This window comes from Coffea arabica, chromosome 11c (genome assembly GCF_036785885.1).
Source record: "Coffea arabica cultivar ET-39 chromosome 11c, Coffea Arabica ET-39 HiFi, whole genome shotgun sequence".
NCBI classification, from domain to species: domain Eukaryota; kingdom Viridiplantae; phylum Streptophyta; class Magnoliopsida; order Gentianales; family Rubiaceae; genus Coffea; species Coffea arabica.
Window position 1 is genome coordinate 35725244 of NC_092330.1, and position 13781 is coordinate 35739024.

General features: G+C 33.7%; 1 protein-coding gene across 1 annotated transcript; it reads right to left on the reverse strand.

Annotated features, from left to right (window-relative positions):
• Positions 1–4867: 4867 nt before the first annotated feature.
• On the reverse strand, positions 4868–8870 carry LOC113716386 (receptor-like protein EIX2). Its single transcript, XM_072070269.1, has 2 exons — positions 6008–8870; positions 4868–5645 (listed from the first exon to the last, which is right to left on the reverse strand). Exon 1 carries the CDS (start codon positions 8840–8842, stop codon positions 6008–6010), a length of 2835 nt encoding a protein of 944 aa, XP_071926370.1. The 5' UTR covers positions 8843–8870; the 3' UTR covers positions 4868–5645.
• Positions 8871–13781: the final 4911 nt, after the last annotated feature.

Genomic DNA, 13781 nt, shown 5'->3' on the forward strand with positions numbered 1-13781 from the left:
TCACTTCAATGTTTTGTGTTTGTAGGAAGTAGGATAGAACCATACAAAGGTGATAAAGGACGACGACTTGAAGTCTTCGTGGAAAAAAATTTATAAACGTGGTGGAGGGGAAGGACGGTGTGGAAAGTCCTTGCGTGCTTGTGGGGAAAATCCTTGGTGACATACAAATGGAAATATTAATTCATTTTATATTTGGATTTTAATTTAATTCGGATACCTTCGTTACCACAAAAAATTCGATCCTAACCTATGTTTTGTTATTCATATGAACTAGTGATCGGAGCACACTATATGTATGCGTAAATAATTCAAGTCATATTTAATTGTAAAAATTAGTTTTCTGGAATTTAGTTTTACATTTTGAGAATAAATGTTTTTTGAACTTTTGTGTGAAAAACAACAATATACATTAGCAGTTATTTTTGTTAGTTATCATTAATTGTAAGCATTAGCAATACAACTAAAAATTCCACATAAAATGAAAAAAAGTAAATTTTTCGAGAATTTCAAATGCACATTTAAAATTATAAGAAGCAAAGAATACCTAAATAAACAACTTTCAAGATCATGGAAATTGGGCAGCATATAAAGTTCCAAGTTGGGTAGAAAAAATTGGCGGATGTGCAGGGTCTAAGTCCACTCGTCAATGGAAGTCGTGACCCACCGTGGAAAATTTTTATTTTCTTGTGGACAAAATCCTTAGAGACATATTTTGTACTGACTTGATGGAAAATTTGATTCTCTATCAGTTGGTTGTGGAATTGATTTTCTGATTTATGACCCTCACGTTTGCAATCTAAATTAATTTAAAAATGTTTGACTTAAAATCACCAAAGCTATTGAAAATTTGTCACACATCCTAAATTTGATAGGTTTACAGTAAAGAAGCAAGTAAATAAGGTTTCCATGAGATGAGAGCAACAATATCTAAAGCACGAAGGACAGTAGTCCGCATCTCATGTTGGATAGTTAACAAAAAAAAAGGTGCATATTTATCAAAAAGTTTTGTATAGATTTTGAATTTTTCTTTTAATGTAATTGTTCATTATCAAAATTTGATCTTTCAAAAGTTTATATTGTTGAATATGAGGTTTGAGCATTCAAAAAGCATTTATACGTAAAGTGAATTATATATAGTGCGACAAACACCTTAATTGGATGACCTCTATTAGTTTCTCTTGAAGGACATGTAAGTATAGAACTCCTTTTTTTTTTTTTTGGTCTTCTTTGAGCTAATCTATATTTCTTTCTCTGAGGAAGACATTCTTTGACATTAATGTGGCATTATAAAGTTTTTCATAAGTAAAACATTTTAGTGGCTTTTAAATTATAAAGAAGATGAAACTCAAAAAAAAAAAAAAAAAAAAAAAGAATACCTCAACAAACTAGAATGCAAATATCAAACCAAGAAAAACAAAGAAAAATTCCTAAATGCATGGCCTCCAAGATCAAGACGTCCACATATAGCGTTTCAAAGGGGTTAGAATAATAGGTTTGGTGATCCAACACTTTCACTTATTGTAGGGGCCTCAACCAAATTATATGATCCGTTCATGTCGGCAATTATATGGGTCATTTTAGAAGGAAAACAACTCCTAGCATCGAGCCACCCTATTGGGCAATGACGTTAAATTCAAAATTCTATCCAAAAAGTCAATCCATGTCTGGTTGACTGGAAAAATTCCCAATGACGTGTCAATTGTATACATGCAGTTAGGGAAAAGTCTTCAATTGGGTGAAGATTCTCTGCAATTGCATAATGCAATTCATCTAATTCATGGAAGTTAACCACAAGACTTTGAAAAGTTTACGAGTATAAATGGACACCATTTTGATGGACACATAATTAGCTTCAAAAATTGACCTAAGCTGATGATATCTTGTCATCCAATCTGCATATCAAATTTATTTGTGGTGAAAATTAAACAAAGAAAAAGCCAGTAAAACCAACATGTTTAGTGGGGATTTAATACTTTTTTTTCTTTTTTTTTCGAAACGTTAGCTTTTTAATGGGGATTTAATTCGATCAACTAAAACTTGGCCTTTATATGCCACATAGATAAGCCATCAAGAGTTGATCTTCAGTAGCATAATCATATTACAAGGTGATCAGTAGACTGATTGATATTACATTTAAGGGGAGTTCTACAGTTCCCTTTAAGGTAAAGTACCAATGAAATTAAATTCACCGTTGGATATAAGATAAGAGTTATTAACACTTATCTTATTTCAAGAGTTTAAATCACTAAACGATGTGGTAAGATATAACTCAATTAGAATCACAGGTATTGTACCGAAAAGGGACCATACTTTTTTTTTGAAAGAAATCTTTTTCATACTTAACCAAAGCAAATTATACATCTTTTCCCACATTATTGAAGGCATACTATACACAAAGAAAAGTCGTGGAGTCACCATAATAATTAATGAGTGGCTAATATGATGCAACATATAGGTTTTAACCTGCTATCACAGGTTTCACTAGGGGCAAAATTGTAATAGCAAAATTTGGTATGAATATTAGTAAGTTTTTGCGGTTTGTTGAAAAAAAATAGTAAGTTTTTGCACAAAACAAATAAATTTTATTATTTATTGTAACTTGCTATTTAAATATCAAATCTTACTAGATTTTTTTAGCAAAAATTACCATTTTTTCCCCAAAACTTGGCATTTTTTTTTATATAAACATACTATTTTTCAAGAAAAACTTATGACTTCATTAATAAATCTTGCCACTTTTTTAGCAAAATTTACTATATCATTAACAAGACCTTTCTATTGTTCAAACGAAACTTCCTATTTTTTGTGCAAAACTTCCTACTTTTTCGAACAAAATTTATGACTTTGTTTATAAATTTTAACATTTTTTCAAGTACAGTATACAAGTAAAGATCTAAATAATGATAAGATTGGTTACTGCTGCCAAATGGGAATTGGCTGGAGACTTGAATAAAGCTGAACAAGAATAGTAGCAGTAAAGATGAAGAAATACCAAGAAGATGCCCCATTGGACGTTTTTGGGTACTGATATTTGAGTAGTTGATCTATACTGGTTGACGAGCATCAATTACGGTTCTAAATGCTAGCAGGAATTGCTGATAAAAATGACTACCTAAAAGTCTTCATGCAAAGTTGACCACTCAATTAATGGTTGGTTGTATTAGTCAGTCTCTAACAATCAATCAACCATAAATTGATGACTACGAAAATCCAATCAATCTACCTTTTGTTTAATACTCCATCTATGAAGGAGTATATTGAATACTAAGTTAAGGATTAACCTTGCATAAATTGACAATTTATATACTAACTAATAATTATTGATGCATACTATATAATTTGATTCGAATCTGAACTTCAATTCTTGTGTACGTGGTATGTATTCATACCTATTAATGTATAAATTGTTAGTGTATATAAAATTACTTATAAAAAAAAAAAAACAATCAGTACATTTTTGTTAAGCAAAATGATCTCTAGATTGTTCTTCATAGAGATTAAAGATAATAAGTTTTCTTTGGTTCATAAGAACACTTCAGAATAATTGTGTGCATCTGTATTTCTTTCTCTGGTGATGAAAGCATTCTTCAACACATTCAACGAGACTTCATCACCCGTTTCATAAGCTGTTTAGAAAACTAGCCAAGGTACGTGCAGGGTCCACTCGTGAATGGAAGTCCCGATACGCTGTGGAAAATCTGTATGTTCTTGTGGAAAAAACAATCCTTGGAGGCATATTCTACATTCAAGTAGTGGGAATGCTCATTCCCTATCAGTTGACTACTAGCGGAAATGCTCATTCCCTATTAGTGGAAATACATTCAATTAGGGAACAATCTTCAGAATCTTGATAATGCATATTTAGCGTTTCAAAGGGGTTAGATAGTAAGAATGAAAATAATACTGAGGGAAGAATTGGCTATCCTTTGCGTCCTTGACGTGTCTGGCTGTGAGTCCTGACTCAGCATCGGAAATCCTTACATCGGACACATGCTTATTAAACAAAGATTTGGCTTTTCCAAGAGTCTCCCACTACTTAAGTGATTGTGCTAATCAATTTGAATCTCAGCTATAGGGTCAGCTAGAAACATTTCTAAGGGGATGGCTCAGGTAGTTCAAGATTGAGAAGTTTTTTCTTTGATTTTTGTTTTGGAGATTGAAATGTAGAGAACTATCAAAAGTATGACAGCATGAGCGAGTGGATTGTTCTATTCTCACATTGGGTTGAGGAATTGGAAAGACTCATTGCTGGGCAGCAATGATCAATAACTTTGAATGCATTGTTGATTTACATAAATTTTTTGTTATTGTTCTAGATCTCTTATTTCGAGTGTACGATAATTACCTGTTAATATTCATCTTGAGTTATTTTCATTATACTCGATCTGCAGAAGAAACTTGAGAAAGTAGATCATTTCGAAAGTTGTTCTTGAGTTAGTTATATACGGTTCAATGGGGCCTTATGCTCAGCATTTGAGCACTTAGATTTTTATAGTATTAAGATTATGGGCATCTTTTGTTTCTGCGTTATGAAAATAAAAACAAGACAATTTTGATTGGCATTGACAATTTCGATTAAAGATTAGGAATTAAATTAATAAATTCTAGCTACTAACACATGAATTGATCATACCTAATGAATTGTGAAATTAAAGATGTCAATTCAAGATTGATTTTCTGTATTGCCACTAATTTACTTAGACAAATGCATAATCCAAAATATAAACACCTACTTCTTACACCTCTAAGAAAACCAAACCAACAACGGCTCAACACCTCGTAAGGAATTTACTCACTGAACTTAGTCGCAAAGCCAACAACTAAATCATAACAGGTACCTTATTATCATTAAATGAAGCCAAGTATATACAGTTTAACTATTCTTCATAACTTTTTCAGGCAGACTATTATACTTACATTTTATTTACATATAATTAATAGCATATAAAAGGAGGTCTAATCCTCAGCTTACATCAGGAGATGCCAAGAAAAACTGAAAAAAATATAGAGTACTCAAAAAATAATGGGTAAATTACATTTACCGCCCTGTGATTTACCCTTTTTTTACGTAACCCCCCTATGGTTTCAAAAGTTATACATAACCCCCTCATGGTTTGGATTAAAGTGTCAAAGTGACGGAAATAGTCACTCGTAACTGAACTTCTAAAAATATCGAAATTTCCCTTATAAATACGTGACACATTAACTCCGTATGATTTTTATATTTTACCATATAACCCTCCTATGGTTTAATACTTTACCATATAACCCCCTTATGATTTTCAAAATATACACATAACCCCCCTTGATTAATACATAATTTTCTATTTTACATAAGGGTAATTTTGACATTTTAGGTGACGCCGTTACCAGTGACTATTTCCGTCACTTTGACACTTTAATCCAAACCATAAGGGGATTATATATAGCTTTTGAAATCATAGGGGGGTTATGTAAAAAAGAGGTAAACCACAGGGGAGTAAAATATAATTTACCCAAAAATAATCATACAACAATAGAGTAAATTAAACAACTACTGCTTCTCAAATGACCTGGAAGAAATTCCTCATTCTGACTGACTCAACAACAGCAACAAGCACTTTCATAGGTGTAGACCTGGCAGATTGAAATGTTTCCCTAGCTAACTGCCAATTCAAAAAAAAAATAAAATTAAAGTTGATATTTTACGAAAAGAAAAGATATGTGAAAAGTCAAGATTGGCTAGTCTAAAATATACCAATTGTCAAATCTTTACTCCTTGACAGTGGTGGAGGAGGTAGAAAACTAATCAAGGAAGGGCAACATGTCAACTTTAGATGATTATACTATAAACAACGGTTCAAAAATACATAATAAATCATTAAGTGCTTAATTCTCTACAGTCAAATTTGTATTCGGTAAAGAAAAAACAATTACGATAATAAATGTTATATGCTCAACGTGAATTGTAGTGCCTTAGTGCATGATAAGGAAAACTAGAACAAAACGCGCTTTTCTGTGTACTTACTCAATGGAAGTTCCTCGCACGCCGAGTAGTCTTCCATGCTATCATTGCGGCAATTCTGTCACTTGCACTTTCGAGAAACTCGAAGTATGCATAGCGCCAAGACCTCTTGAAGAAAAGGATTGCCAAGAATCCCACGAGGCCGAGAGCAAAACCAGGTCCTATACCAGCATAAAACCATAACCAATCGAACTCACCATGATCTTTGTCATCAAGGATAGGATCATTTTCGGCTGGCGACTTGTTCTCCGGGCAGCTCCTTGGGAGTGGCTTGCCACAAAGTCCACTATTTCCTTCATAGATGGATGGATCGGTTAAGGTCTGAAGTTGATTTCCTGATGGTATTTCCCCTGAAAGGCTATTGTGTGACAAATTTAAGAAGCTCAATGAGTTTATTGTTGATAAGCTGTTAGGTATTGCACCGAAGAATTCATTCATTGATAGATCAAGCGTTTCAAGTCGCTTTAAGTTGCCAATCTTCTCAGAGATCCTTCCAGTCAAATGGTTGTGAGAAAGGTTCAAAGTTTGTAAACCAGCCAGATCCATTATCCCATCTGGGATCTCACCCACTAAATTATTTGTTGAGAGGCTTATGGATTTAATGAGCACAAGGTTCCCAAAGGAGTACTCAAGTTCATTTCCTCCCTTATAGTTTTGAAGGTTGGTGGTATCGTAAGTTATCGTGAGAATGCTTCCATGTTCACTTGATACCATCATTGAGAAGTTGTTAAAACAATGAGGAATATATCCTGTTAAGTTATTATGTGCCAGGTTCAGCACTTGAAGACTTGAGAGTAGGCAGAGCTTGTCAGAAATACCTCCATAGAAGTTATTTGACTGAAATCTTAGAAACATTAAATTTGATGACATTCCCCCAATCCAAGCTGGTATGGTATCCCTTAGTCCATTGTCGCCAATATCAAAAATTACCAAATTGCTCAGATGCTGCATTGATGACGGAAGCCTTCCAATGAATTTATTTCCATTCAAATGCAGAATCTCAAGTGCCCCCAAGTTACCCAGTGAACTTGGAATTTGACCGCACAGATTGTTATTTGCCAAGTTTAGGACCCACAAGAATTGCAAGCTGCCGAAGCACAGAGGAACTTTTCCGGAGAGAAGATTGTTGGATAGATCCAATTCTGATAAACTTTTCAACTTGCACAAGTCTTCTGGGATACTTCCTGTGAAACGATTACCACTGAGTTTGAGAAAATAAGTAGATGCATCCATTTGGCCAACATAAGGCGGTGGAATCTCTCCAGTAAGAAAATTTTGTGAGAGATCTAAACTTGAAATATCCGAAGGAAATGATTTGAGAGATCCCTCCAATTTGTTGGAACTTAGAGATACAAATCGATAATTATTATTCTTCAGTTCTTTGAACTCCAACGGATTGCCAGTTAGGTTGTTGTTGGAGAGATCTAATGAGCTAATATCATAACAAAGCACTCGAAACCAACTGGGTATGGCATCTGAAATACCCGCATTGCTCATGTCTAACTCTTCAAACTTCTGCGTCCGAAGCCAACCTGGAAACTGGGGGCCTACTTTGATGGATGCCATTTCAAGTTGTTGGAGCTGAAAAGGAGGCACCCATGTGGAGCTCAAATTCAGAGTGAGGAAGCTATGAGATAGGAACAATGCCTGTAGCTCTCCAAGTTTCCCAAGCTGGTCTTCAGATAATACACCAGTTAATGAAGTGTAACTAATGTCCAATACTTGTAGCTTTGTTAGCCGCCCAAGACTGACTGGTATGGAACCATATAAGTTAAATCCGAACAAAGATAGTGCAGCTAGTCTTGAAAGCTGGCCTATTTCACTTGGTATTGACAATTGCAAATCATTACTACTCAGATCCAAATAAGTAAGATTGCTCAAGTTGCAAAGTGATTTGAAGAATGAAACATCAAAGCGGTTTCCCCATAGATCGAGGCGAAGAAGAGAGGTCATTTGCTCAAATAAGCCATGAACTGGATTAGACAAATTATTATCACCAAGACGAAGATCAAGGAGGCCTGTGAGATTACCAAGCCAAGCAGGGATCATGTGGTTGCTGAAATTATTTTCACCAAGGTCAAAGGAAGAAAGAGATGTGAAATTGGCTGGTGAAAGATGAGGATGGATAAAAAGATGACAACCAAACAAGTCTAGTGCTGTTAGTGAAGGAAGCATGCTAATTGCCCGTAATCCATCTTGAGCGGCACTAAGATTCACCAAGGATAGGACTAGGACTTCTAGAGAAGAGAGCCTAGCAACCCATCCGAGATCCTTAATCGTGGATCCACTTGATGATAATCCAATATCTAAATACCGTAAATGCGAGAGATTTCCCAAATGGTGAGGAATCTCACCATCAAATTTTGCATTGGAGAGATTGAGGTATCTCAAGTTTTTCAACAATCCAAGAAATGTGGGAACTTGGAATGTTGAAAAATTATTCACACTCAAATCCAAGTATCGTAAATTGGTCAAATTGACCAACGATGGAGTTAATTGGCCTCCCAAGCAATTTGTGCAGTGATAATCATCATCAGAATAGAGTGGCACCGTATTGCGCAGATCAAGTTTCAAAACACTGCCAGTGATTTTGTGGCAACCAACTCCTTCCCATGAACAACAGCCTTCTCCAATCCAAGATAACAGACGATTTGATTCATCTTTCAACTCATGTTTGAGTTGAAGAAGGGCACGTCGTTCACTTTCAATACAGGTGACATTTGAATGATCGGAAGCTTGCTTGCTGCTACCAAATGTGAACTGGCTAGTGATAGGAATAGAACTGAATAAGAAGAGTAGTAGGAAAGATGAAGAAGTACAAAGAAGATGATGCTCCATTGGATTTCTTTGGTATTACTGGTTTATTTGATATGGGAAGCTCAGATGGCCGGGTGGCCTTATTTATACATTTGCAAAAAGCATCACTTCAATGTTCTGTGTTTGTAGGGAGTAGGATGGAACTATACAAAGGTGATAAAATGACAACGACTTCAAGTCTTCGTGGGAAAAGTTGAAAATCTTGCGTGATTGTGGGAAAAATCATTGGTGACATACAAATGGAAATATTGATAGACTTTTATTTGGGTTGTAATTTGATTTGGACAGAATTAGTCTTTGGGGAAGAGTTGATAGTCATATTAGTCACAGCTGTATGCATGACTGAATGGCAATTATCCCTTAAACAAATAAAGTCAATAACTTCGCTTATATGTCATATGGTTTAGTTTCTAAATTATTTTCACACCTCCCTGAGTTTGTGTCCATTTGAATTAGATGATTGGGGAATATATACCAATGGAGAAAGAGAAAATACAGCATTTGGTAATATCTGAATTCTTACATCTACAACAACATGTATAAGCATGTCCCAAAAAAAAAAACTAAATACTCTGTCTGATGGGAGTTGCCCTATTTATTCCGTTGTAATATTCCCCTAATAAAAATCCTTTTGTCCCCTAAAAATACTCTGATAAATCACTCTATATAATTCAGATGTTATAGCACAATTGACAACGTGGCATACAGTCAAATGAAAAGAAATGTAATTAGCTAGAAACATTAGTGGAGTAACTTATATTACCAAGAAACTTGCAGATCGGTAGCCTGTCTCCAAAATATTGGATGGGTAAACCAACTCCTTTAAGGAGATAATATTACATACTACTCGAATTGTTTATACCTTCTGTAAGTGATATAAGATGCAATATTAGACAAGGATTGGATTGGATAGTAAATTCAAAAAGATTGTAAATAAGTTTTAGATTTAAAACTTCTCATTTATAAAAAAAAAATTAAAGCAATATATGTATATATCAATTAATCTTCATATTCTGACAGTGTATACATTATCAATTGTAGATAACTGATAAGTATGCAAATTTTGAAACTGAAATCCAACTTTTATACATGTATCATCAATCTAACGATAATAACATATACACTATCAGTATATATAAAATTTATTATATATATATATATATATGTATAGACACGATGCGTGGTCTTGATAAGGCGGTTGACATTTGCGAGGCATGGCCCGCAATTGTGCGGTAGGAAAAGCACGATGACTTGAAGTCTCTGTGGAGCACCCAACGATGGCTTCAGTGACCCTAAACGATACATCCATCACCATCTAAATTGGTAGTTGAAGCACCGAACGATGCAAAATCATATATGATAGATATAAATATTAAAACAAAATATGTAGATGGTACGATAATAACATGAGAAAACATAATAAATTTTATCACCGAATTAAAATATGTATCATCCATTTAATCTATCTTTCTAATTTTGAACTAACTCGTTAGCCACCACCATATATTAACTATACTATGCGATCACTATTACGTATGATTGCGTAGAATCTAAACCCCTTTTTTAGCGGTAGTATAGATTAGTTGGATGTTTAATATTATATGATACCGTTATTCAACAAGAAATAATTGCGAATTACACCTCAATAATAAGCAGATAATTCACTTTGAATACAAATGACACTTCAACAATAAGCTTTTTCAGTCAATTCAATGGAATTTCCAACAACTACGGTTATAAATGTTTGTCAAAAATTGCTGGTAAGACGATATTGATGACTTATGGAATGTCTCTTTGAGTGATGCATTCCTTCATCCATTTGTATTAGAATTGTTGGCATGGTTGGCTTAGTCCACCACCAAGAACTAGTCAAATACTGATGACTCACAAAATATGATCCACAAACTCTATTAAGCAGATAATCTTGCAATTTTTCTTCATAGAAGTGGACGAGTACAAAAAAAAAAAAAAAAAAAAAAAACAAACTTTGTTTCATGAAAACTCTTTACAATATTTACATGGATCTATAGTTCTTTCATTGGTGAAAACCTCGTTTAATATATTAAACGAGACTTGATAAACTCTTTTTTTTTTTACTTGTAAGCAAAAAAACATTTTGGTGGTTTTCAATCTGTAAAAAGCTTGAAGCTAAAAGAAGAAAAATGATACATCAAGAATTTCAAATGCACGTTCAAATTTAGGAGAAGCAAAAAATTCCTGAATAAATTGCTTTCATGATCTTGACGTGCACCATTCCAAATTGGGTAGAAAATTCGCCGGCGTTCTGAGTCTGGCATCTTCAAGTCCACCCGTCAATTAAAGCCATGACCCACCACGGAAATCCTTATTTCCTTGTGGACAAAGTCGTTGGGGAAATATTTTGTGTTGAATTAACGGAAGTTTTAATTCCCTATCAGTTGGTTGTGAAATTGATTTGTCCATTTACGTTACCACATAAATTGCCTTTGATTCTCTCTTTTGCGATCTAAATTAATTATTTAAAAAAACATGTTTGACAGGAAATTACCAAACCAATTGAAAATTTGTCCCAAACTAGACGGGTTGAGGTTAAAGAAGTAAGCAAGTAAACTAGTTTTCCACAGAATAACAAAATGTAAAGCATGAGGAACAAAATTAATGTTGCTTTGATGAGCATAGTTTTATTTAGTTAAGTATGGACAATCAAATAGCCTTCAAGATTTTATAATATTTTTAACAGCGTTAAAATATTAGAACTCCATCTCTAAAATTTTAGGAATTTCTAAGCTTTAACAAAGTGACGATACAACATTTCTACTTTCTCTTCGTCTAATTGTCTTGCCGTGTTGCAAAAATAACACAAAGGGGCCATATGTCTAAAGTTCGACATTCTTTCAATATCTTTTTTTTTTTATATTTTCTTTTCATTTTTTTTTATCTTTTTCACTCTCTTATATCTGGACTAGCCCTCAAACTCATTTGTGATCTTAGCAGGAGATTTTTTTTTTTTTATTGATCGGCACTTGTTTACTCTAGACCTACTCCTACTCGGGCCATTGAGGAACCTCAGCAGGAGATTGGCTTTCAATATTTTCGTACGCCAACTGTGGAGAGCAAGAAATTTGGCTATATTTCAGCCTAGGCATGTCTCCATCGGAGAAAGAGCCATTTGCGTTTTAACTCATGATTGTTTGTGTACTTAAACAGTGGTTGGTTGGATTTAACTGGAATTTATACGTTCCTGTGTGTAAGCTTCATTTCCATAATCAATAAAAGTATATTTTGGCTATGAGATTATATATGTGAGCCGCATTTTGCGTTAAAGGCTATATAAAAATTTTCTTGCTAATTAAGATCATAGCTATTGAATGAAGGACCAAGGAAAGGTTGAATTGATACATGAACGACCAAAGAGGTTATTGATATATTTTGCAGTTTATTTTTGAGGTGGAAGTATTGAATTTTTAGCATCTGCTAGGACCATGGCCATGTATCTAACAATGACCATTCAAAAGTTGCCGCCTACCTATCCAACTGGGAGTCTGACAATGGACCAAAGTCTACTGACAAGTAGCAACTTTTATGACAAAATGCATCATACAAAAGGTCAAAAAGAAAGTAATACTACAAGACAATTCTGAATTAATCATACATAGAAGGGTCGGCACTATTGATGATTAAAATAATTATAACAACATGATATCAACAAGCGGAGGTTGTTTGTATTTTATTGGATTTATTGTACCAATCAAACTTTTGTTGGAAACTTCTTGTTTGTCCTTGAAAAATTGTTTCTATAAGCACATAGTATGTCTTCTGGATGAATATTACTAATTTGACATGATATAATTTTCAACTTGCCTCAGAATTTGTAAACATTAAAATCTAGAGCTGCAATTGAAGGTTCTTAGGATAGTACTTCCGACATTTTAAATCACTTGTGAAAGTCCGACATAAAATGATTGTACTTTTCTAAGTTACTAGTACTGTAATAGTGAGTGTACGCATATTTGTTTAGTCAATTTATGGATTTTTTCTTATTAAGAATGAATATTCTCCTAGATTAGACTAAGAAATTGAAGAATTACTGAATCTAGAAAATTTAAGAAAATATGGCACCTATATATATATGTGTGTGTGTGTGTGTGTGTGCGCGCGCGCGCATGCGTGTGTGGTTCTATTGTTGTTTATCTCTTTACTTCTTTGAATCTAATTTTAAAATCTTAGCATCTAGTGCATCTTTTGACCATTTCAACCTGATAGAGTTTTTTCTGAAATGATAAAAAAAAAATGGATGCATAAAACATAGAGGTTTCAAGGAGATGAGGCTCATGTCCATTGTTTTAGTTCTTCAAATTCTTGATTTTTTCTTTTGAGTTATTTGAATTCTTATTTTGCTCCATATACCAGATTATACCTCGTTTGTACAAGTACAAATGAGTTGTTTGTAGTTCTTGATAATATGGTTTTATAAATGCATAAAATGGTTTGGTGATTAAAAATTTATATTAATGGATTACATATATATATATATATATATCTTGTTGCTTTGATGCATATAGACATGTTGCTACTGTTTATGAACTTCATTAGTTGCTAGAATAGCACACAAGGTAGTTTTTGTTGGATCCATCCTTTATATTTAGGATCAGAAAAATATTAGCAAGATAAACTTAGAAGATAGTTGCCATATGAGGTTACTTACCCTTCCATAGATTGATTGAATCCTTATATGTAGTTGGCCTTTTAATTTTCAAATGAGCAAACTTTACTTGATTCTAAACTGTAAACATGGTTACGTTTGGTTTCAGAACACCTGTAAGCTATTCCAATCTTTTAACTTTGTAATTGCATTTTTGACATTATGTGCTGCAGAAGCATATTGAAGTTTTCAATTCCTAGGAATAGCTCAAGCCGGCCAGAAATTAAGGCGACGGTCTATATAAAACTAGCTAATCAAATTGCAATACTTAATTCCCTC

Bases quoted from the DNA above. Each gene is read 5' to 3' on its own strand.
- LOC113716386 (XM_072070269.1), bottom strand. From the start codon at position 8,842: ATGGAGCATCATCTTCTTTGTACTTCTTCATCTTTCCTACTACTCTTC.